Below are 27,468 nucleotides of genomic sequence, written 5' to 3' on the forward strand. Positions count from 1 at the left end.
TACAGGAAGCCCTGAGTTTGATCCCTAGCACCTCCAAGAAAAAAAGAAATAACAGTTGATGCAAAGAAAGAATATATTGTTTTTAATCTCTAGAATAAGCTTTAAGTGGTAAACAAATAAACTAAGTACATTATTTCAAACATTACATATTTTTAAACCTTGATAATGTCTTTAATATTAGCATAAGAAATTTCAAGAGACTTTACACAGGATTTTCTTTTACCACAGCACTTTAAGATTTTATAATATTAATAAGATTAAAAGATTTTATAAAATTAAAAAGATTAGATGGATATTTTTATTTTTAGGAACTCATTGCTTTAAATCCATTTCTATACCTTTACTTTTTTAACTTTTTATTTTATTTACTTCTTATTGTTAGGGATTAACCCAGGGCCTTGCACATGCTAAATTTATGCCTATCAATAAGCTCTACCCTGCCTGTGTGTTTTTTATACTTGGCCTTAATGGTTAAGATTTTGGCAGACCATTTGTGGCAGAGCCTTCTGGGGGCAGGAGCTCTTCTCTGGGTCAGAGTTAACCACCATCTGAAATTTGGTTTCTGGCAATCAGTAGAAACTGTCCTTGAGGAAGGTGACACATGTAAGTAAGAAAAAAGTAGTTAAGTTGGATTCCATCAAAATTTAAAACCTTTTTCTCATCAAAGGACACTATAAAGAAAGTAAAAAGACAGTACACAGAATGGGAGAAAATATTTTTAAGGCATATATCTGATAGTGGTCTGTTAACCCAAATATGAAGAGTGTTTATGACTCAACAATAAAAAAAAATATATATAACTTAATTCAGAAACATAGAATACAGTAACAAGAAAACGTGTAACCCAGCTTAACAGATGGGCAAAGGAGCTGAATAGACATTTTCTCCAAAACATTAAAATGGCCATCAGGTATATGAAAAGGTGCTCAACATCACTAATCATCGAGAAAATGCAAATCAAAACCACTATGAGATATCACCTCATGCCTGATAGGATTGCTGGTATCAAAAAGACTAGATAACAGCTCTTGGTGAGGGTAAGGGGAAAAGGGAACCCTTGTACACTGTTGATAGTAATATATATTGGTGCTATTATTATGGGAATACGTAAAGGTGGGGTTGCAAAAAAATTAAAATCAAAATTACCTTGTAACCTAGCAATTCTCCCTCTAGGTATATACCCAAAGGAAATGAAATTACCACCTCATAAAGATATCTGCACTCCATGTTCACTGCAGTATTAGTCACAGTAGCCAAGATTTGCAAATAATCTAGGTGTCTGTCAGTAGATAGTGGGTTAAAGAAACTCATATTTAGATGATGAAATATTATTCAGCCCTAAAAAGAAGGAGATGCTGCCATTTTCCACAACCTGGATGGTCCTGGAGTTCATGCTAAGTGAAATAAGTCAGACACAGAAAGAAAAATATGGCATGATCTTGTTTATATGTAGAATCTGAAAAACGTTTAAAAAAAAGTCACAAATACAAATAAAATAAAATAGTGATTACTAAGGGAAGTGTCAGGGAAAGGGGAGATATAGGCCAGAGGATCTAGAGATGGCCAGATATGTAGGATAAGAAGTCTAAAGATCTAATATACAACATGAAGAAATTGGCTAATTATAAGGTATTGTTTACTAAATGACTAGGTGATAATTGCTGTTGCCACAGTGGGGAAAAATGAGTAATTATGTAATATAATTGATATGTTAATTTGCTTCACTGTAGTCATCTTTTTACTATGTTTTATCTTTTAATATCATGTTGGATATCTTAAATATATAGAATAGACTTTATTAAAAAAACTCTAAATACCTGAATTGACATTTCTCCAAGTACAATATACAAATGGCCAATAAGTACATGAAAAGATGCTCAGTTTTATTTAGCAATTAAAGACATATAAATCAACACCATGAGACACTATTTCACACCCTCTAGGGTGGCTATAATTTTTTTTAAATGAAGAGGGAAATAACTATTTTTGTCAAGGATGTGGAAAATTGAAACCCTCTTGTATTGGTGAGAATTTAAGGTAGTACAGCCACTATGGAAAACAGTTTGACAGTTCCTCAAAAAATTAGAGTTACATATGAAATATAACCTAATATACCCAAGAGAACTGAAAACTATTCATACAAAAACTTATAAGTGTCCATATTCACATTATTGATAATACCCCCAAAATAGAAACAACTTAAATTCCCATCAGCTGGTGAACAGATAAACAAAATATGGTCTCTGCAAACAATGGAAAGTTATTCAACCACTAAAAGAATGATGAACATCCTAAATTCCCCATCCTGTCTTACTACATGAGAATTTTAGTCATCATTGAAATTTTTTCTAAAGAATCCTAAGTACCTTTGTAGAAACTATGTAGTACAGGAGATTTCTATTTTTTATTTTATTTTATTTTTATTTATATATGACAGCGGAATGCATTGCAATTCTTATTACACATATAGAGCACAATTTTTCATATCTCTGGTTGTATACATAGTATATTTATACCAATTTGTGTCTTCATACCTGTATTTTGGATAATAATGATCATCACATTCCACCATCATTAATTACACCATGCCCCTCTCTGAGTTTTCTATTTATTATGAGTTATTCATACATCTCATCAGCATGGGAAGATTGAGCTCTCAATGTGTCTCTCATCATAAGATGATATATTGCCAGACAAGCATTTTAAAGTATATTATTAGAGTTGTTTATTAACTAATTGTTACTGATTTTTTTCTAATTTGGCAGTTCTCAGTTAAATCTAAAAGATGAATGACAAATTTCTTATGCAGACCCCCCAACCCCAGCCCAGTACTGAGAACTGGATCCAGGGCCTTGTGCATGCTAGGAAAGCACTCTACCAATGAGCTGCATCCCAGCCCTTTTTCATTTTTTATTTTGAGACAGGGTCTTGCTAAGTTGCCCAGGCTGCCCACCATTTGTGACCCTTGTGCCTCAGCTTCCAGAGGAGCTAGAATTACAGGTGTGTGCTACCATGCCCAGCTAGAAAATTTTAACTGAACCTAATTAAAAAGCACTGTTCTGTTTCTTCAGCCCCTATCAATTTGGTTTAGCCTAGTACATTTGAACAGAAACAGAGGTATATGCAATTTCTAGTTCCTAAGACTACTCTGTAGAGATTGTATGAGATTGGGTATAATTTTTAAATGAGTAGGGTTTTTTTAACTTAGAAACCTTACCTCTTTTAAAAGATTCTATACAAATATAATAGCTCTAACGGTTTTTCTTCATCAGAGGTTTTGCATTGACCTATTTATTGTGTTTTGTAGATAGAAAACAGTTAATATTGGAATCAGACCATCAGCATATTGTTGGTGGCTCTCCTGGGGCCTTTTGACTATTGATTCTTATTTTGGTAGACTAGCCCATCTGGGTGCTGTTAAATTGTTGTCTGTTCTCTCCTTAGCCCCAGAATCTTAGATAAATTTAGCAGATGTGAAATTCCAGCTAGTTTAGTAGTCTTAGGGTAACATAGTGTGGGAATCTTGTGTTAGATCAAGATTTATTTTTTACTCAAAATTATCCAGTCTGTAAGATTGGATTATTTTGATTATATAACTGCAACATGGTTTTGTATTTCTATAATACTGTAAAATATTACAGGTTGTTTCTCCAAAACAGTAGTTATTTAGGTTTTCAAAATTAGAAGAGATCTTTTCCAATTTCTAGATCAAGAAGGTAGTTTTGTTTTGCTTTTTGTTTTTCTTTATTCTGTTGAAAGTAGGGGATAAAGGATTTCAAGAAAACTCATGCTTCTCAATTACAGGAAAGAATTTGAAAGCCTTTGTAAAAGGTTCTAGAAAATATTTAACCATTAAACTCTTAAATATTCTTTAAACATCTTTTAAAAAGTAGCTGGGCACAGTGGCATGTGCCTGTAATCCCAGCAACTCCAGAGGCTGAGACAGGAGGATCAAAGCCAGCCTCTGCAAGTTAGTGAGACCCTGTTTCCAAAAGAAGGGAAGAGAGGTGCTGGAGGTATAACCTAGTGGTAGAGCACCCCTGGGTTCAATCCTCAGTATTGAAAAAAAATCTTTTTAAGTATTAGTAAAATAGCTTAATAACTTTTAATCCATCACTTATTTATTGAACTTCTATACATTTTAGGAATTATGTTATTAAATATATAGTGAGATCTAGTAATTGCCTTTGAAGACAAAGGATTTACAGCTTATTTAAGCTTATAAGCACATTATAATATGAAATACATGTCCAGGAATTATATTTTGTTTTGGATTTTTGGACTGGGGATTGAAGCCAGGGGTGCTTTACTACTAAGCTATATTCTCAGCACTTTTTTCATTTTTTAGTTTGAGATAGGGTTTCACTAAGTGGCCCAGGCTGGTTTTGAGTTTGGGGTCCTTCTGCCTCAGCCTCCCAAATCACTAGGATTACAGGTGTGCCACTTTTCCTGGTCCAGGAGTGATTTTGAAAATAAGTAGAATTCCAGGTGGGATATGACAATTTCATTGGAGACAGAAAAGATGGTAAGGAGACAGAAAACATGGTAAGGAAACAAAACTGGCACCTGAGCATGAAGCAGGAGTCAGCAAACTCTTTCCTTTGAGGTGAAGGCAAAGCTGTGAAGTCATATCTTTCATCTTCCTTATTTATAATTTTCTTCTCTTTTTTATTTCTACTTTGTTGAAAAGTTTGACATTGATACTTCCTTATGAAAATGCTGCATAATTTCATTTTATATTAATAAATTTTATAATATTTACGTTTTACTCAAATGTGAAAATGAAGTAATTGGCATCTTCTGTGATATTTGGTTCATCTTAATTTATGCTTCTAGGAGTCTCCACAGGAAAAATGGTTTCTATTTTATTAGTTCCAGTAATAAATCACTTAGCTGATTATTCTCAATTTGTGTTTGTGTTTCAGAATGGAAGCTAAAACGATCATTGTCAGGTCTTTTTACATCTTTTCTAAAGCCTTCCATGTTGTAGCCTTCCATTATCCTGCTGACCCCATCCCCTACTCTCCCATTCCCCAATTCTAGCCACACTCACCTCTTTCAAGTTTCTCAAAGGCAGTTGTGTTCTTTGTTAAGGCTCTTTTTCTTTCCCTGCCAGGAGCACCCTTCCTAGATATCAGTCTCATGGCTCTGTCCTTTACCTCCTTCAAATCTTTTTTACATTTTATCTTTTCAGTGAGTCCTTGTGAAAAGGGCTAGGATGTAACTCAGTGATGGAGCACCCTAGGTTCAACCCCCAGTAGCACACCCCCTAAAAAGAGGTAATAATGAGTATAATTGAAAACAAGATAAAAGGATCTTACATTGATCTTAGAATGAAATAATTTGGTTCCAAACTAGGATCAAAACTGTATCTGAGATTTAAGAAGGAGATGATCTAAAGTCTCTTGTTAAGGAAGAATTGGCAGTATATAGATACTGATTAGAAATGAGGAGTAAAAGAGAAAGAAGAATAAAAACATTATGAGATTGTAATCTTCAGGATTGGACATTTTTACAAACTATACTTTTTTTTAAAGTGTTTTTTTAATTTTTTTTAAGGAGAGAGAGAGAGAGAGAGAGAGTTTATTTTTAATATTTATTTTTTAGTTCTCGGCAGACACAACATCTTTTGTTTGTATGTGGTGCTGAGGATCGAACCCGGGCCGCATGCATGCCAGGCGAGTGCACTATCGCTTGAGCCATATCCCCAGCCCCAAACTATACTTTTAACATGGAGAAATTGGAAATGTTCCTTTGGGTTGCACAAAATAATTTCATGATTAAAATTTTAGGAATTATTGGTACACCAAGAAAGATCTTCAGAAAAGAGCTAGAAGTGAGTGAGTTTTAGGAGTACAGAAAAGAATTCCTGAGATATATTAATTAAAGCCAAGTGAGAGATCTTCATAGGTTTCAACATTCTTTTTTTTTTTAAGTTGTCAATGGAACTTTATTTTATTTGTTTATTTTTATGTGGCGCCGAAAATCAAACCCAGTGTCTCACACATGCTAGGCAAGTGCCCTATCACTGAGCCACAACCTCAGCCCCAGGTTTCAACATTCTTTATAATAAACATTCTCAGCATGACTGCCAACATACAGTGTTGTTGTTATTTCATAACTTAAAATTTAAGGAAAAGCTACAAGTTTTTCCATTTAACAAGAATTTTCTGTTTTTATGAGGGTGGATGGAGTAAAAGAGAATGGTATGGTGTGTTGTTGGGCACTCATAAAATCCAAAATGTCATGATGATTGTAAGGCCAGAGAAAGCGTGAATTTCATTAGGAATGATACAGAGAGCAGTGGTTGATGAGGGACAGATCAGAAGGGATGTTTAAGCATAGTCACTAACTGGCACAACATGTGAGAGACCTGGCTGGCATGCTGGGGGAATGACTTTGTGTTCTCTGGCATCTATACCAAGATCCTAACATAGACTAAACATTTGATCTTCGTCACCTAACTACATAAACACAAGGTTAGGATTATGGAATTCAAAGTGGAAAGTACATTCAAAATTCAAACCTCATTTATCACTTTAATGTTAATTATATATATGTATTATTTATTTTTCTATTAATATAAAATCTTAAGTAAAGTTGTTTTCAATTCTTTTGCGATGTAGGGTCTGAGTAACAAATACAAAAATGAGTATTATTATTCAGTTTTTACATTTACACATGAAAGTGATTTTTTTGCTATGTAAGAAATACTTAGTATCTACTTAATTATTCTAATAATATTTTAATCCTAATTGATCACAGTAACTTTATAAGGGATTCTTAATTTTATTTTATAGATTTTAGGGGGAAAAAAGTAGGAACAACGAGTAGCTGATGGCCCTTGTGGTTTTGTATAGATGCTGATGCCTTTTTGATGTTGTAGTCATCTATTCATTGAGACACTACAAACACTTAGACATTTGGGCTATGTTTAGAAACACAGGGGCTTCCCCTCCCGTTATGTGCTTGGAAAGGTCATAAGATAGATTTATTACTCTTATCCTTCCTTTTTAGGTGTGAAGTTTTTCAACATGAGTGGCCTTGGGGACAGTTCATCCGACCCTGCTAACCCAGACTCACATAAGAGAAAAGGATCGCCATGTGACACACTGGCATCAAGGTAGGAGCACTCTTCTATTTTTGGCAGAGTGTCTTTATTGTTTTCACTGCCACTTTGGAGCTTGTGTTTTGTCCACTCCAAGTTTCATGGCCTTCTTTGCATCCTATATACTCACTACATTTTCTTCCTCCTGCCAGGTCTTTGCACATGCTTCTCCCTCCCTCAATCCATTTTGCTTCCTCTTTATTTCCTAGAATTAACACTTATGCATCATTCAGATGCCAGTTTAGTTATTACTTTCTTAAAGAGAGTCTTCTCTTCCCTCATTCACGTGTCTGTTTCACACACGTCATTTTTGTTTTTTTTTAATGGCTCTGGTCCATAATTATAGATTGTTTTTTTAACTAGTGATATGATTATTTCATGAATTGTCTTCTCCCTTAGACTTTAAACTACTATTTGATTAAGCACCTTATTTATTCTTCCCCGCAACCCAGTACTGGGGATTGAACCCAAGGGCTGTCTGCCACTGAAATATATCCCCTGCCCTTTTTATTTTTATTCTGAAGCAATATCTCACAAACTTGCCAAGGCTGGCCTTAAACTCAAGATCCTTCTGCCTCAAGTCTCCCAAGTTACTAGAATTACAGATGTGTGCCACCACGCCCAACTAGTACTTACCTGTTCTTGCTTACCACTGTATGCTCAGTTCCTAGCATAATGTGTGGTTTATATATGTGGTAAGGACATGGTAAATATTTGTCAAGTGAATAAATAAATTATATCCTGGGAACTAAGAAATATATTATTATGATATCAGGAATTTAAAATGATTATTTATGGAGTTATTTGTGAGCTAAATATTTTAGCCGTAAAAAAGCTAAAAGAAACTTATTGCTAAGGAGTCCTAACAAACACCAGATAAAGAAGGAACTGAATCAGATTAAAAGAGTAGCTTTCTACATGGGAAGAGTGAGGATTTTATTCCATTCATCTTCTAGAACCTAGAGTAAGTTTTCTCAACCTCCACACTATTGACATTTTGAGCCAGATAATTCTTTTTTGGCGGGGGGCGGGGGATGCTATCCTATATATTGTAGGATACTTAGTAGGATCTCTGCTTCTACACACTAAATGCAAATAGCAGCTTATTTGTGATAGCCAAAAATGTCTGGAAACATTGCCAGATATCCCCTGGATACAGGTTAAGCAAAATCACCCTTAGCTGATAGCCACTTGATCTGGAGCTAATGCTGCAGAGATGTCATTGGTTACATCTTTTTTTTTTTCTTCAGGAAGGAAAAGAAAGTGTTTTGTAGAAGAATACCAGGGCTCAAGGATAATAAAAGAAAAGTGACCGTTTCTCTTAATCTATTGAGAGAGTTCTTACAGAAAGACAATACCCTAAGTACTTTTAGAACAAATAAATGTCCAAGTACTAGGAATAAGGTTAATAGCAAGTTACCATCCATATGTATCTTGTCTAATTAATGCTGTTCTTTATGTTTATATATAAAGCCAGTTCTTCATAAAGAGAAACCTAGGAATAGTACATTTCTATTGTCTTTTACATTTAATTTTTTATTTGAGGAAAAATTTTAAAAATATAAAAGAATAGAGTAAGTATGTTTAGTTACATATAGTTGATAATATTTTGTTGTATCATTAGTATCTTGTTACTATTTTATCATATTTGTATAATTTTATTTAAATAAAATATTAACAATGAAATTAATTTGTCTATAATTCCTCCATTCTATTTACTCATTATATATACACATAGTTATCTGTGAACAATATAGGATGTTTATTAAATTTATATAAGTTGTATAATACTATATATAATCTTCCATAATATACTTTTTTCAGCATGGATCTTGAGATTTAAATATACATAGATTTATTGAGTCTTAGTAACTTTTAATTGGATTGTATTGCATGAATACATCATATTTGAAAAAATCCATTTCTCTACAGATAGACATTCCCGAGAGATAAGCAAATTGTTTGTTACAAATGTTTGCTTACAACCAACACTGAGGCAAACATCCCCATACAGACCTCCAATTTTATACATGAGTGTTTCTTTTATTAATTCAGTCTAGTTATACATAGTGTTAGGGTTCATTTTAGCATAATTATACAAGCATGGAATAGAATTTGCTGTCATTTAGTCCTGAGTACTTTCCCCTTTCCTTTCCCCAACCCTTTTCCTATTCCCTTTTCTCTACTGATCTTTCTTCTATTTATTTATAGTTTTTTTTAATCAGTGCCTTGTGAATGTACATAAAGGTGAGATTCTCTGTGGTATATTCATATGTGTACATAGGAAAATTTGGTCAGATTCATTCTAATGTTTTTCCCTTTTCCCATCCCTTCTCCTTCCACCTCAGTACCTACCTCTCACTCCACTGATCTCTCTTCCATTTCCATGCTATTTCCTCTAAAGTAAAATCACATGTCCTCAAAATATTATCAGGTTGCAGAGCTAAAACCTTGTACATATCAAAATGTATGGTCCTTATTTATGCTTTGCTTTCAGTACTGTGGTGTGAAGTTTGTCAAAATATCTTGCTGTGGAAATAGTTATTTATTAGTTTGATAGAGTTATTATAAAATTAATTAATAAAGTATTGTTAAACAAACTGGGAATAATTCCTCATTAGTGAAAGATTTAAAAGTCAAAGAAAACATGATTTAGTATAGTTTTAAAATTTGATTTTGTTTTGGGATATGTACCATTTTATAGTATTTTGTTTTATGTAGGCAAATAAAGTAGATAGTGGATTTGGTTCTTTTTAACTCACTGTGTTATATAAATACTATTGCTTTTAAAATATCTTAAATTATGATTAAGTAAATGATATTTTAATTATTTTCAATTATGAGGTTTTTAGCAACTGATCTTTCCCTTTTCTTTTCTACCACTTTTATATGCAACTAAATGAATTTGATTGTTGCTTGATTATTGCAAGTTGTCTGATGATTTCGATAAATAAACCAGTCAAGACTAAAAAACAAAAAAGAATAATAACCTTTCAGTACATTCATTTCAGTGTTTTGTAAAGCACTGGCTATATGCATGTTATTCTTTGTTCTTATATTTTGCTTTAAGATGAATTTGAGTCTTCTTATTATATTGATGAGAACATATAAGTTGATAACTTTTTTCTATTAGGACAAAGCTGTGTATATTCTCTGTACCATTATCTGTATTTTTTAAAATTTTACTTTGAAATAAATGCCTTTTTCTTTTTGATGAGGACCAAATAATGGTCTAATCAGAATAAGAATCAAGAATTTATCAGATTTCTAATTATAGTTCATTTGAGCTCTCTAGCATAGTCTGCCCTGCTTAATTTATAACAAAGTTATTTGAAAATTCAGATTTTTCTATTTCAAAGGGTTATCTAGAATGTGAAGTAGTTCCAAGTGCAACTAGTAAATTTACTATCTCGTTCCTTCTAATATCTAGTAATCATTTGTTATTTACAGATATTCATTGGAGAATACATCTGTTAACAGCTTTTATTCACTTTATTTCATTCATTTTCTGCACTATGGTTTTTGTAATGTCTGTTTTTTAGATGTGAATTTAAATTGCTTTCTAAAATATGGTTTTATATTTTCAATAAAAAGGACTTCTCTAAATATGCAAACATTAAGTACTTGATCAGAGAAAGAAATTACATGATATAAATATATGCTAACTGGTTTTCTTTGTGTTACAGCACTGAAAAGAGGCGCAGGGAGCAAGAAAATAAATATTTAGAAGAACTAGCTGAGTTACTGTCTGCCAACATCAGTGACATTGACAGCTTGAGTGTAAAACCAGACAAATGCAAGATTTTGAAGAAAACAGTCGATCAGATACAGCTAATGAAGAGAATGGAACAAGGTAAAAACAAAAATAGCTGTCCTTTGTTGTTAAGTATTTATAATAAATGCTTCTACTCTCTAATTATTAAGAAACTGCATTGACCTTCATGATTTTTTTTAAAGAAATGTTTCTGTTTAGAAGCTATTTATTTTATTGAGTCTGAGTGCTTTCTTGTTATAAGAAAGTGGTTTACTAAGTTCACTTGAAAAGTTAGTTGCCTGGGCATTCCCTCTAAAATCTGACTGAGTCAGGAGGATATAGACAACCTAAACAGACCAATTTCAATTGAGGAAATAGAAGAAACCATCAAAAGACTACCAACTAAGAAAAACCCAGGACTGGATGGGTATTCAGCAGAGTTTTACAAAACCTTTAAAGAAGAACCAATACCAATACTTTTCAAGCTATATCAGGAAATAGAAAAGGAGGGAGAACTTCCAAAATCACGAGGCCAACATCACCCTGATTCCTAAACCAGACAAAGACACTTCAAAGAAAGAAAACTACAGACCAATATCTCTAATGAACCTAGATGCAAAAATCCTCAATAAAATTCTGGCGAATCGGATACAAAAACATATCAAAAAAATTGTGCACCATGATCAAGTAGGATTCATCCCTGGGATGCAAGGCTGGTTCAATATACGGAAATCAATAAATGTTATTCACCACATCAATAGACTTAAGAATAAGAACCATATGATCATCTCGATAGATGCAGAAAAAGCATTCGACAAAGTACAGCATCCCTGTATGTTCAAAACTCTAGAAAAACTAGGGATAACAGGAACATACCTCAAAATTGTAAAAGCAGTCTATGCTAAGCCTCAGGCTAGCATCATTCTGAATGGGGAAACATTGAAGGCATTCCCTCTAAAATCTGGAACAAGACAGGGATGCCCTCTCTCACCACTTCTGTTCAACATCGTTCTCGAAACACTGGCCAGAGCAATTAGACAGACGAAAGAAATTAAAGGCATAAAAATAGGAAAAGAAGAACTTAAATTATCAGTATTTGCAGGTGACATGATTCTATACCTAGCAGACCCAAAAGGGTCTACAAAGAAAGTATTAGAGCTAATAAATGAATTCAGCAAAGTGGCAGGATATAAAATCAACACGCATAAATCAAAGGCATTCCTGTATATCAGCGACAAATCCTCTGAGATGGAAATGAGGACAACCACTCCATTCACAATATCCTCAAAAAAAAAATAAAATACTTGGGAATCAACCTAACAAAAGAGGTGAAAGACTTATACAATGAAAACTACAGAACCCTAAAGAGAGAAATAGAAGAAGATCTTAGAAGATGGAAAAATATACCCTGTTCATGGATTGGCAGAACTAACATCATCAAAATGGCGATATTACCAAAAGTTTTCTATAGGTTTAATGCAATGCCAATCAAAATCCCAACGGCATTTCTTGTAGAAATAGAGAAAGCAATCATGAAATTCATATGGAAAAATAAAAGACCCAGAATAGCAAAAACAATGCTAAGCAGGAAGTGTGAATCAGGCGGTATAGCGATACCAGACTTCAAACTATACTACAGAGCAATAGTAACAAAAACAGCATGGTACTGGTACCAAAACAGGCGGGTGGACCAATGGTACAGAATAGAGGACACAGAAACCAATCCACAAAACTACAACTATCTTATATTTGATAAAGGGGCTAAAAGCATGCAATGGAGGAAGGATAGCATCTTCAACAAATGGTGCTGGGAAAACTGGAAACCCATATGCAACAAAATGAAACTGAATCCCTTTCTCTCGCCATGCACAAAAGTGAATTGAAAATGGATCAAGGAGCTTGATATCAAATCAGAGACGCGCCGTCTGATAGAAGAAAAAGTTGGCTACGATCTACAGTCGGTGGGGTCGGGCTCCAAATTCCTCAATAGGACACCCATAGCACAAAAGTTAATAACTAGAATCAACAAATGGGACTTACTCAAACTAAAAAGTTTTTTCTCAGCAAAAGAAACAATAAGAGAGGTAAATAGGGAGCCTACACCCTGGGAACAAATCTTTACTCCTCACACTTCAGATAGAGCCCTAATATCCAGAGTATACAAAGAACTCAAAAAATTAGACAATAAGAGAACAAACAACCCAATCAACAAATGGGCCAAGGACCTGAACAGACACTTCTCAGAGGAGGACATACAGTCAATCAACAAGTACATGAAAAAATGCTCACCATCTCTAGCAGTCAGAGAAATGCAAATCAAAACCACCTTAAGATACCATCTCACTCCAGTAAGATTGGCAGCCATTATGAAGTCAAACAACAACAAGTGCTGGCGAGGATGTGGGGAAAAGGGTACACTTGTACATTGCTGGTGGGACTGCAGATTGGTGCAGCCAATTTGGAAAGCAGTATGGAGATTTCTTGGAAAGCTGGGAATGGAGCCACCATTTGACCCAGCTATTCCCCTTCTTGGTCTATTCCCTAAAGACCTAAAAAGAGCATGCTACAGGGACACTGCTACATCGATGTTCATAGCAGCACAATTCACAATAGCAAGACTGTGGAACCAACCTAGATGCCCTTCAATGGACGAATGGATAAAAAAAATGTGGCATTTATACACAGTGGAGTATTACTCTGCATTAAAAAATGACAAAATCAAAGAATTTGCAGGGAAATGGATGGCATTAGAGCAGATTATGCTAAGTGAAGCTAGCCAATCCCTAAAAAACAAATGCCCAATGTCTTCTTTGATATAAGGAGAGTAACTAAGAACAGAGTAGGGACGAAGAGCATGAGAAGAAGATTAACATTAAACAGGGATGAGAGGTGGGAGGGAAAGGGAGAGAGAAGGGAAATTGCATGGAAATGGAAGGAGACCCTCAGGGTTATACAAAATTACATACAAGAGGAAGTGAGGGGAAAGGGAAAAATAATACAAGGGGGAGAAATGAATGACAGTAGAGGGGGTAGAGAGAGAAGAGGGGAGGGGAGGGGAGGGGAGGGGGGATAGTAGAGGATAGGAAAGGCAGCAGAATACAACAGACACTAGTATGGCAATATGTAAATCAATGGATGTGTAACTGATGTGATTCTGCAATCTGTATACGGGGTAAAAATGGGAGTTCATAACCCACTTGAATCAAAGTGTGAAATATGATATATCAAGAACTATGTAATGTTTTGAACAACCAACAATAAAAAATTTAAAAAAAAAAAGTTAGTTGCCTGGGGAGGTTATAGGACCCAGTGGCACAGCAGATTAAGATAGGAGACACAAGTCAAGTGTGTGAGCTGAGGCTACAGTGTGTCTGTAAAGAACAGTGACTTCATGAAGGGAAAACCACCCTGCCTGAGGAATCTTGCCTCTGCCTGGCAAGAGTAGGTGCAGAGGTGGGGGATAATCTTTGAAAAAACTCTTATTATTCATATTCATATTACCCATATTGACTGGAAACCACACACCATTAAACCCCTGGGTTGCCTACCAGACACAAAGGCAAGAAGACATTTTTTGAAGGAATGTTCCCACACCTAGCCCCATGAAAGTGCCACAGAAAAGTGCTTCTGAGGGTGATTTTAGACTGAATGTTGTATAAACAAAAAGCAAATAATCTATGGTGAGTAAAGCACAAGTAACAAGCTAGATTAGTAGCAAAAGTATGATTAAACTATAGACAAATAAACTTAAGTTGATTAGTTCTGTGATATAAAGATTTAAAGATTTTTAGAAGCTAAAAAACAGTTTAGTGACAACTGATTTAGCAAACAGGAGAAACTGTACTGGAAGCCTACAGACCAGCAGCCTGGCTCACACACTCTAAGCTGATGATGGTGGCATTCTTCTGGGTACACTGAGCAGTCCAAAGGAAGAGAAATTAGGGGATGGTCCTCAAATGAAAAATTCGCTTCTCACCTTGCCTCCACTTCTCACACAGTTGTCAGTCGGCATTTTAGAACTTTATCCTTTATTATGAACAAAACCCCATATATTTTAGGAAAACCTGTAATGTGAAAGAACAAAGCAAGCAAACACACAAAAGAAAAAGGGAACTCAGAGGAAGCAGAGAATACAGGAAGCAGAAGAAATCTTAACAGTTCCTCAGAGGCACAGCAAAGATGTTTTACCCATGAAAAAGAGTAACTTTAGGAACTTAGCAAAAGGACATCTGGCCAGGTGCAGTGTAATCAATGGCTCTGGAGGCTGAGACAGGAGGATCGTGAGTTCAAAGCCAGGCGCTAAGTAACCCTGTCTCTAAATAAGATACAAAATGGTGGGGCTGGGGCTATGGCTTAGCAGTAGCACACTTGTCTGGCATACATGGGGCACTGGGTTCAATTCTCAGCACCACATATAAGTAAATAAATAAAGGTCTATCAACAACTTAAAAATTATATATTAAAAAAAAGATACAAAGTAGTGCTGGGGATATGGCTCAGTGGTTGCGTGCCCCTTAGTTCAATCCCTAGTAACAAAAAAACAAAAAACAAATACCCTAGGATATCTGAAAAAATCTTTACCTCTGTACCACGTTTCTCCTCTTTGCCTCCTCATACCTTCTGCCCAGCCATCCACACTCACTCTGAGGTGTTTAAACCCACTGTTCTGTCTGAAATGTTCTTCTCTAGACATCCACGTGGCTCACTCTTTCACCCCTTTTGTGTCTATGCACAAATGCATCCTCTCAATGAAATTGTTCCCAACTATCTTATTTAAAATTTAGGAAACTCTTACACATCTTTGCACCTTTAAATTTTCTTGATTTATATTCCCCACAATACTTTTTTATGTATGACATATAAGAATTTGACGAAAATAAACAGAGGAAGTAAAATAAATAGAGAAGGAATGGAAAGCAAGAGAAAAGATAAGAAATTTATAGAATTGGTTCAAAAGCTGTAACATAATGATTAATCTCGGAAAAAAAGAACAGACTAGGTAGAGATGAATAAATGATAAGAGGAATTTTTAAAAATTTTTCATATAACTCAAAGGGTATAAGTTTCTAGATTGAAATCGATTTTGTAGTACCCAGCATAGTTAATGAAAAAAATTTACACTGATATACAATTTAGTGATATTTTAAAGCACCAGGAAGCAGAAAAAAGAGAGAGAAGGAAAAATAGGTCTTAACACACCAAATTGCTTTTGGAATGGGTTCTAAATAACTTTGAGAACTAGACTTATTATTAGACCTAGAATTCTGAATTCATCCAAATTGTTATAAGTGGAACACAGATATTTTCAGACGGTCAGCCTCAAAAATGTTATCTCCCAATGTACCTTTCCCAGAAATCGCCATCAAAACCTAAGTAGTAAACAAAGAAACAAAGGCTTAGGATCTTAACCTGGAGAAACGAATAAAATCTTAATGCTCAAGAAAACTAAAAGGAGAGCCAAGATTACAGTTGTGCCACACCCTGACAAAATAGCCAGCTGCAGTGGAACAGGTGGATAGAAGACTCTAGGAGGAATATTTCCATGAAATAAATAAATAAAAGGAAGACTTATATAAGAGTGTCTGATAACTGACAAATTGAGAGAAAATTTTAAACTCAGGAGGATATTTCAGGCAGGGATGATTTAAACTATGCTGGAAATTTGAAACTACATACAACATAAGAGAAATTAAAATGATAGCACATACCTTGGCTTACTTATAAAGTATATTTATTTATCCACAGTAACATAGATACTAAGTATTGATTGCTGTAAGAATTGTTTTAACTACATATATTGAGAGGAGGGGAAATGTGTGTTGTAGCAGGTTGGTCTAAGTTAAATTCTTACCTTTCATGATAGCATATCAATAGAGTATGTCTATCAATGGCACAAATATGAGCAGACTACAGCAAATAAGCTTGTTATTGAGAAGAATGGAGTACATTAAATAGAATATCAGCCATGCTACTGTACCAAGATACCCAAAATGCAATGGCTTTAACAAGATAGTCTGGGTAGGTATCAAGAATTCACACTCCTTCTATCTTTTTTACTCTGCCATTCCTAGGGCATTGCCATTATCCATGTGGTCAGCAAGGCTCACTTGCCCATGTACCAGCTGATAAGAATTTCAAGGCATGCCTCCTCCGTTTTACAGCCAAGACCCAGAAATTGCACATTGCTTCTGTTTCACATACCTTAGGATGGAAACTATTCATAATGATTCCTATCTTAGGTTTTCTCTAAAATTGTAAATGTTTTGCTTTTCATATACTGTAATTTAATCAACATGAACTTGATTTTTTTTAATTATTATTTATTGTTAGAGCTTGCCTTTACAGAAATGAACTCTTTTTGGATGTGTGATTTTTGAAGTTTCTTTATTGCAGAAAAATCAACAACTGATGATGATGTTCAGAAATCAGATATCTCATCGAGTAGTCAAGGAGTAATAGAAAAGGAATCCTTGGGACCTCTTCTTTTGGAGGTAAATGTCCTCATTGACCCCGAAATTAAAATCTTTGTTCTTGCCAATTTGGTCTTTTTCATCATCTTTTTTTTATGTCTCACATTCAGTTAATAAACTGTGAAACAAAGCCACATTTTTAATAACTTTTTGTAATTACTTTATTATGAAAACTATTTGATAGTTGATAACTATTTCAGAGTTAAATGTGAATAATGAATATGAGATATTTTCATAAAAGTGTTTCAGGTTGTCAGATGAAGCCTACTACATGACTTTGTCTTTTATTTCTGAGATGGTTAGAACTAGCTGGGAAAATAAAACATCAGCATTGTTTAGCTCCTAGTACTATCTATGATACTATAGAATTTCATTTTTAAATGAAGGTTGCCTCACTTTATTGGAGTAGATGTTGTGGAAGGTTTTCTGAATAAAATTTTTAAAATTGCTTATGTAAACATTCTAAGAGAATTACTATCAAACTTTGTAAAGTGAGGCACTTTTAAACTTGAATGACAATGTAATTACTGTGTAATTTTCAGCACTGTCTCTCCCATCTGATTTTCACCTTCTGTATTTTCAGCACATAAATTTTATTTCCAGGCAGTCTCATCACTTTAAATGCTTTCTCTCATACATGAATGTTCAGAAACACACATCTCTGTGTCCATATACACTCATTTGCCACCATGCCTACTTTTCTATCTCTAGACCAAATTTTATATATATTAAACACAAATATATATAAATTCTTCTTTCCTTGTCCTTTCTTCAAGTCCTCCTTTCTGATAGTCTTCTTAACAAATATGCATATGTCTCTTTATTTTCAAATTATTTTATACGTTTTGTCCTACTACCATAACTTTTTCATCTTTTATATTAATAATAGTTCCCTCTACCTATGGCTAATGTAAAAAAAAAAAATCTCAAAATTCAGTTCTTGCTTTTCCAGCCCCAGAGTATTTGTATTAATGTTGCTTCCCTCTTCATCCTATAGGGTGGACATCCAAATATGTCCTCCTTGCCTTTACTTCTCCACATCTTCTGTTCTGTACTTACAACAAGCTGTCCTGCTCTTAGTAACTTCCCCCTCAAAAACCTAAATACTTCATTTCTCATCCACATTGTAAAAGCGTTTTGTTACTTTATATTTGATTCTAATGATTTTTACTAGGAAACAGTGCACAATATTGTAAAATATAATAGACATTTGCTATTGAAATGGGTATGGAAACTACTGTGAGCAAATTCGTTCCCAGAACCAGAGGGGCAGGGAAAGACACTACATATAACTGAGGCTGATTTTTTTTTTTATTACGTTCTTTCTATAGCCTATCAGATTGATCGCATTATACATGATTGCATCTTAGAAAACAGTATTTTAACAGTGTAGTAAAAATGTTGTTGGTTGGGCTGGGATTATGGCTCAGTGGTACAGTGCTTGCCTAGCACATGTGAGGTACTGGGTTCAATCCTCAGCACCACATATAAAAATAAGTAAAATAAAGTTATTATGTCCATCTACAACTAAAAATATTTTTTGAAATGTTATTGGTAGAATCTGGGTGGTGGATATACACATTTTCACTACCAAATTCTTTCAATTTTGCTGAATTTTGAAGTTTTTAATTTAATATGGAGAGAAATAAGTGAAAAAAATGTCTCACTTCCACCTTCATCTCTGCTCTCTATTCACTACTTGCCACATCCTGCTACTCTATTGCAACTGGACCCCTGGAAACCTGATCTGAACTTTCCTGGCACTTCTTGCTGCTACTTTGCAGAAGTTGTAGACTTGTGTTTTCACCCCTCCTAGTTTTTCTATGGGAATTATGCTTCTTAGCTCTGAATTATTAAACTGGCCAAAACTTTGTATTTCCTTTCAAATAATTAAATTTTATATAAGTGTGTGTATGTGTGTGTGTGTATCTGTCTGTCTGTATATATGCATATAGTGTCATTTGAGACACTGAAGAAGTATTAGTTTTACAATTCTTTGAGAGTTCTTGTAGGGAAACAATGATCATTTAAATCTTAGTCTTTCCATACAGTCCTCAGTAAACACACAGATTAATGAGGAGGGCAAATAGAATATCTACAACTGAATAAAGCACAACTAGAAACAGAATAGTACTACTTTTACTTTAATTGATAAGAAAAATCATTATTTCTCTATCAGAAAAATCCACCTTCTTTCAGACAATGATAGGATAGCATTCATTCAAAACTAACTACAAGAAGGCAAAGTGAATCTAGTAGAGTGGAGAAAGGAGAAGAGGACGAAAGAGGGTAGAATGGAAAAGGGGGATCTTGGACTGAAATAGATTTCTATGCATGTATGAGTATGTAGAGATGAACCCAACTACTATGAGATTAACCATAAAGCTCTAATTTTTAAAAAAAAGGACAAAATGAGAATTTTTTTCAGTTGATGCAATTATATTACCCTGAAAACTATCATAAATCAAAGGAAAACTAACACACATGAGTTAAATGTTGCTAAATGAGCATTTTCAAATACAAAAAAGCAAATCAAATTAGAAATTTGAAAATAGTAGAAATTTATTTAAAACCTTGACCTCAAGAAACTAGTGATATTTTTATTGATGAGCTGCAGTTATGTGAAATAAACTTTAAAATAGAATTACTGAATTTTATAGACTTCAATGTTGCTCTCATGGACAACATAGTATCTTTTCTATCCCTTCTTTATCCCCCAACTTTGTACCTATTGATCAAAACTTTATGGAGTCTAATTCAGAGCATCTAGTGCAGGAAGTGGTAGAAAAATTGCCAAGAGATTTTCTGTTACATTATTCAGGCTGCAGTTTAGAGCTGCACTGTTTAACATGATAGCCACTGGCCATATGGACATTTAAATTTAAGTTAGAAGAGTTAAAAATGCAATGCCTCAGTCTGATCATTCACATTTAAAGTGTTCTGTTATCTACTTGTATATAGTCACATCTCTGTTGTACAACAGATACAGAGATTTCCATTACTGCAGGAAGTTCATTTGAATAGCTTGCCCAGATGGAAGGTCTCCACTTCTGAAAAGTGACCCAGTGTCCAACATAGTATGAAAAATTCTCACTATGCAACATTTAATTTATTTCTCTTTTTACTTTAAACATAAAATAAAGACAGCATGAGTTAAGAAGGAAAGGTATTAGAGGAAATTTCTTCACAACTTGAGAGAGATGTATTAGGATTTATTTATTCAACAGATCTTTGAGGAACACCTACTGCGTGTCAATCTACTAGATGAATTCATGATCCCATCATGGAATTGTTATTAGGATTAAATTGTTATTAAAATTAAAATCGACAATTCATTAACATTTGTATTTAAACTCCTCAAACTGTTGTTTCCTGCTAAATTCTTCTGCCTCCTTCCTACTCAAAACTTACCATTATTTACCCCAACCCTCCTTATTTCTCATTATGGCCAAGAAAAATTCTGTTTCAGACAATGAGATCTCGTACTTTGCATGTACATTCAATCTACTTTACCTTGCTTAACACCATTCTTTACATTTCTATGTGGCTTTGGACACCTGGCCACCTCTTCCCTCTTGCTTGAAATATCCATGACCTCTTTTTTGGGGGGACTGAATTCAGGGGCACTCAACCACTGAGCCACATCCCTAGCCCTGTTTTGTATTTTATTTAGAGACAGGGTCTCACTGAGTTGTTTAGCACCTCACTTTTGAGGTTGGCTTTGAACTCGGTGATCTTCCTGTCTCAGCCTCCCGAGCTGCTAGGATTACAGGCATGCAACACCATTCCCAGCTCCCATTACTTCTTTAAAAAAAAAAAATATATATATATATATATGTATATATATATAATTTTTTAGTTGTAGTTGGACATAATATCTGTATTTATTTTTATGCAGTGCTGAGAATCAAACTCAAGGCCTTGCACATGCTAGATGATCTCTCTGCCACTAAGCCACAACCCCAGCCCTCCCATGACCTCTTGAATGGTACACTTTTCTTTGACTTTCTGGCTACTCTTTACCCTCTTTTTCAGAATTTTGCTTCTTTAACTTCCTCATAAATGTTCTAATTGCTCAGGGTTCTAACCTTGGCTCTTTTCCTTTTGTTGTTCTGTTCGTATTTCCTGGGAAACTTTATCCAAGTCTGTATCTATGTCTATGTCTATTTTTTTTTTCCACAGCTTCCACAGCTGCTGGAGGCCACCAGGTGCTGTTTATTCTATCCCCTATCAAGTTCTATAACTTCCACTACCATTGCTCAGTTCAGGCACTTGTTTGAACAAGTGACATGATAGCATTGTACCTGGTCTTCCTTGGATCTACACCCCACACCCACTGCTAGTGGATCTTTGTAGAAGCAGAGCATGTCACTCATTGTCTTCAGGATATATTCCTTATTTTTTTGTTTTTCCTTGAAAATTAAAATGATTTTTTTCTATTAAATGTAACACAGATATTACAAATACATAAAAGAACACTTTAAAAAAAAGTCTCTGAATTGTTTCCTCTGTCCTTTCCTTCCCTGGTCCACCTTCATTGCCCCTCTGTCCTTCAAGCCTCAGGTCAGGAGGAGTATCACCTCCTTCAGGAAACCTCACCCAAGGCATGTTTATCCCTTCCCCACTGTGGGAGCCTCACTCTATGTCTGTAACTTTTGTGAATTCCTCTTTTGTACTAACTTATATCTGGGTGTACTTGTCTTTTTCCCCCTCAGAGACTACCAAGATATTGACAATTATGTGTTTTATTCCCAGAATTTTGTCCAGTGACTAACTCCTATGTGGTAGTCTCATTTAAAGTCAGGTCCCTGTGAAAAGCCTTGGCCATTGTGAGCCCTGCTGAGATACAAGGTGTTTCTCTTCAAAGGGCAACATCTTAGGCAGAGGGAAAAGCTCTCCGATTGACTTTGTTCTACTCAGTGGACAAGCATTTGTTATCATCTCTATGCGCAGCACAACATGAGACCAGCTGTCAGAACACAGAGGAACAGGAAGATTCCTCCCTAAGAGCACACGTAGAAATTGATTGTATGTACAACATATGAGGAAACTTATAGAACAGGAGCAATTAATAGCTGATTATATTAATCAGACATACTTTTAGAAAGTATAAATCTTTGTATATTCCTAGGAATAGTTTCAAACAGTATTTCCTGAAATATTACCATTCTCTTTGGGGTGGGATTTTTGCAGATCTACTATTTGCTTCATCCTCATATTTAAAAAATTTGTTTAAGTATAAAAACAAAAATTTAAGGAAGTTAAGTTATATTTATACTGATCCAATTATTATCCAAGAATATTGTAAAAGAAATTTTAGATGTGCTTTAAAAATGTATATTTCAATTCTATTTTCATATAAACTGCAATGAAATTTATAGCTAAATATATTAGTTGGGTATGAGGGTGCTTTCCTATGTCCATCTAAACTTAAACTAGTTTTTAGAAGATTTGTCTAGTGTTGAGGTTTACTTATGCCTGATCATAATATCCCTTTTCCCTTTGTATTATGAACTAAATAAGAAATAGTCATAGGAATCATGTGGAATAAAAATAGCTTTATTTTTTCTTGCCAAAGAAAATAGTAATGTTTTTAATAAGAACATGGAACTGTGCTTCATTGCTTTTTAAAATCTTGGTCATATGCTTTGCAATGAGGAATTTGGAAATGTAGTTCTAAATTCAGCTTATTTAATATTTGGTTTGAATGATTTAAACAATAATCTCATCCATTCATCCATTGATGGGCTCCTAGGTTGATTCTGTATCTTGGCTGTTGTGAATACTGCTACAATGAGCATGAGATCTCTAATATTTCTCGAATATACTGATTTTAATTCCCATGGATATCCACCCAGGAATTGCTGGTTATCTGATAATTCTGTTTTTAATTTTTTGAGAATTTCTTCAGACTGTTTTCCATAATAGTTGTACCAGTTTACATTCCCATCTCCTTTTTTCCACATATTTGTTATCTTGTCATTTTGATAATAGCAATTTCAGCAAGTGTGAGGTGGTTCTCATAGTGGTTTTAATTTGCACTTCAACCTTAAATGTGTGTCAGCAGATGAACGGATAATTCACAATAGAATACTATTAAGCCTTTAAGGGGGGGACAAAAAGGAACTCTAGTTGTATCTAGTTGACAACATAGATGAACCCAGAGAACATTATACTAAGTGAAATAAGCCAGTCACAGAAAGACAGGTACCACATAATCAAAGAAAGCAAACTCAAAAGAAGCAGAGAGTAGAACACTGGTCACTAGAGGTTGGGAAATGGGGGCTGGGTAGGGATTTAATATGTTGTTCAAAGGACAAAAAAATTCATTTAAGGCTGGGGTAGAGTATAGTGGCTCAGTAGTAGAACATGATTCAACTAGATTCAACCCTTGACCCAGTGACTACAAAAAAAAAAAAAAAAGAAAGAAAAAAAATTCAAGTAAACAGGAGGAATAAGACCTATTGTATTCCGTTGTGTTAACAATTATTATTTTTTTTTAAAGAGAGAGTGAGAGAGAATTTTAATATTTTTTTTTTTCTAGTTTTCGTCGGACACAACATCTTTGTTTGTATGTGGTGCTGAGGATTGAACCTGGGCATGCCAGGCGAGCGCGCTACCGCTTGAGCCACATTCCCAACCCTGTGTTAACAATTATTACAATCATTATATACTAAAAGTTGCTAAGAGACTAGATTTTAAGTGTTTTCATCACAAAGAAGATGCACATGCACATGTTAATAAGTGTAATTTAGCCATTTCATAATGTATACATATTTCAAATATGTATAGCAATTTCAGCAAGTTAAATTACACTTATTAACATATTTGTACCACAAATATATAATTGTCATTTTAAAAAATTAATAATCTTAGCTGAAAAAGATACCTCACAAAAATAAGTAGATTCAAAAGGAAAAGTCTTACATTGAATGCATCTATTAAATCACAATTTACTCGTTTTAAAATCCTATCCCATTATACAGAGGTTTTCATTGACCCTTCATCTTTCTTGATCTCAGAGAGTGATTCTTCTAAGTGAATCAGAACAAGTTGCATTTTCATATTTTAAGAATGAATTTAAGCCCATTTAAACTCTTGTTGAAAGGTTTTTCAACAGGTCAAAGTTTCAAAGAATTTAAACTGAGGAGAGAAATTTTTATGTGCATTTTACATCGTTTTCAGCAACAAAATCAAAACTTTGGTAACATTTCTAAACTTCTGTTTTCACATGTTGTCTCTATAGCATAATGGTTTTTTGAAAAGCAGTTTATTTTTCATTTATTGTTGGAGTATAATCTTAATCCTAAAGGAAAACAATCGTGTTTATTTTTAGGGAACTCTCTGTTAGTTAGCATAATATCATTAACCACTTATTATAGAAAAGGTTACATTTGGGAAACTTGCCTTTTATGAAAAGAAAATGAGTAGGCCTCAATATTGTTAGGCAGCTGTTTTAAGTGTTTTGCCACAAATAACAACAGACTCTTGTGTGATACAAGGATTTTAATGGTCATATTACATCCAAAATTTGGTAAACATTTCTGTTCTTTGAAGGTCTCATTTTTATTGCTTATACATTCTGTAGCAAGTAAGCTGCAGCATATTGCAAATATATGGGAATATTCCAAATAAGTAAAGTACCGTTGTCAACCTCAGTATTCTGAATCTTCCCTCAGGATTCCAGGGTTGTGGCTATCTGAACTGAGTGAGGCATCAGTGTGTTTTTGTATATTAAGTGTGTTTTTGTATGTTAAGTGTGATTTCTTTGTGTTTTAGATTACAATACAAATAGAGGTTCTAGCTTTTCTCCTGCACCCCCTAGATATAGTGTACCTTCTGGGGCACTTATGTTTCTTTTTGGAGTTCCCTGGCTCCATCTCAGCGCTTAGGAGATCTCTGGGATTTGGTTCCTGACCACTCTGCTGACTCTTCCTGTCACAGGCTTGCCCTGGGCTATCTACTGCAGCAGCTCCACACTGCTTAAGCCTTCCCTTTCTGTGCCATGCTAGTCCTCTTCCCCTCTGCCCTGTGCCTTGTATAAGTTGGGTAGGGCTCTGTAAGGAACCTTTTGTTGCAAATTAGGTGTCCTTCTGTATGCTCATAGAATATTTAGTATCTCTGCTACTGCATTTTTCACTGATATTTTATTATATTTAATGCCTCTCTCTCACTTTACCACAAATCCCTTGAGGACAGAGAACAGGTATTCACTAACACAGATTTTTATGATTGAATGAATGGGATAGTTACTTCATATCTGCTACCTTAAAATTTCTTTCTTTCTTTCTTTTTTTTTTTTTGGAGGCTTTCTGTCTTTGAGACAACGTCTCACTAAGTTGCCCAGGCTGATCTCAAACTCATGATGTTCCTGCTTAGCCTCTGAAGTAACTGGGATTGTACACATGTGCCACCCAGCCTGTCTCATAAAATGTATTTCTAAGGAAGAAAGTTGACAGACTCATTCTACTTGAAACATTCATGCCTCCTTAAAACATTAGCATATAGTCTGTTTAAAAATCCTGACCCCCTTTATCCTCTTAGCTCTATAGAAAAAAAATTGTGTTTATTTTTAGGGAAATATCTGCTAGGTAGCATATTATCACCAGTCACTTACTATAGAAAAGGCCACAACTTGGGAAACTTCCCTTTTCTAAAAATAAAAATGAATAGACTTCAATATTGTTAGGCAGTTGTTTTGAGTGTTTTGTCACAAATAACAACAGGCTCCTGTGTATCCAAGGGGTATCTTCAGCAATCCCTTACCTTTAACTTGACATATATATAGACAAAGAAATATATGTTTACTTTTCTGTTATCTTTTAACCTCCCCATCTCTTAATTCTTTTTTTTTTTTTCTTTTTGGCTTTGCAGGCTTTGGATGGATTTTTCTTTGTTGTGAACTGTGAAGGGAGAATTGTATTTGTGTCAGAGAATGTGACCAGCTACTTGGGTTACAATCAGGAGGAATTAATGAATACCAGCGTCTACAGCATACTGCACGTGGGAGATCATGCAGAATTTGTCAAGAATCTGCTACCAAAATCCCTAGGTAGAAAGAAATTTATTTTTAAAAAGAGTACTAACTCTTCATAGCTTCTTTCTTCATAATATATGAGATAATATTTGATTATTATTAAATCTATAACATATAATATTATATATTTTTATAGTATAAAATAATATATATTTAAAATATTTTAATACAATTTCAGCTTTTGATATGTTGAATAGCTGGTAAGAGAGCATGCATTGTCTTCCTCTGTTATTATTGTCAGTGTCCTCATGATCTTGGACAGTAGTGGGAGACAGAGCAATTACTTGCCTTGCCACAAGAAAATTCACTTTGTTTTCAGTTTTGATTATGTTCAAGAAGGGATATATGTCCCTTTCCCACTACACTGCTTAAAGAAAAAGAAAAGAAAGACGAGGGTGGGGATATATTGCCATATTATATACCTGTTGAAATAGACATTTTTAGATGTAAGTACTTTGAACTCAGCAGTGCCAGGACTGATTGGATGACTCGTCCACTGCCAAGGACTCTAGCCAAGAGGATGGATAGGGTTGGTTTCCAGTTGTTGTTCCATTTATTAAATTGTATTTTGGGGCAGGGCTGTATCCTTAGGAGTTAGGTGACTTTTACTAAATCTCTGAAGGCATGGATTGTGTGGAGAGAACTCTTCTCGTGCCCCACTTTTATTTTCCTTACAATGGATGGCCTAACAGTAGCCATTTGTTTATTTCTTAACATTTCAGGCTCCTACTAAAGCTTTCCAGCACTCAAGTTTCAATTATTTTTGGTGATTGAATTCCTATGTATCTATCTGAGTGTTTCCAATAGTCAGTGTACATTTTGTTGACAAATGGGAAGTATATGGTATTTCCCATCATTTCTTTGTTTAACGAGCTCTGAAATAAGACCGGTTTCTTCACAGATAAATTAATCACACATCAGTTTTCCACATTGATGATACATGATGAAGCATCTGAATAGTAGAGTTGGGACTGTAACCAATATTAAGTATGGAAATTGAGGCAGGCAGATAGGGAAGTCAAACAATTTAATGTTCCCTTGACATCACTGTGGGTAATACTGAGATTTCTTTCCCTAGCACTGGACTCTAGATTTCTTT

The 27,468-nt window shown here is 34.5% G+C and overlaps 1 protein-coding gene across 11 annotated transcripts in view; it reads left to right on the forward strand.

Annotated features, from left to right (window-relative positions):
* The window catches only part of Ncoa1 (nuclear receptor coactivator 1), a 253,377-nt gene that overhangs the window by 140,392 nt on the left and 85,517 nt on the right, over positions 1-27,468 (forward strand). For all 11 annotated transcript variants that reach the window (XM_058578392.1, XM_046441371.2, XM_058578391.1 and 8 more), the window contains 4 exons: positions 7,018-7,123; positions 10,795-10,961; positions 17,256-17,353; positions 26,207-26,384. In XM_058578392.1, coding sequence (XP_058434375.1) covers positions 7,018-7,123; positions 10,795-10,961; positions 17,256-17,353; positions 26,207-26,384 — 549 coding nt within the window. The remainder of the gene's footprint in view (positions 1-7,017; positions 7,124-10,794; positions 10,962-17,255; positions 17,354-26,206; positions 26,385-27,468) is intronic.

Source organism: Marmota monax, unplaced genomic scaffold, assembly GCF_021218885.2.
Source record: "Marmota monax isolate L192 unplaced genomic scaffold, Marmota_monax_Labrador192_F-V1.1 WCK01_AAM20220418_F8-fsc00010, whole genome shotgun sequence".
Classification (NCBI taxonomy): domain Eukaryota; kingdom Metazoa; phylum Chordata; class Mammalia; order Rodentia; family Sciuridae; genus Marmota; species Marmota monax.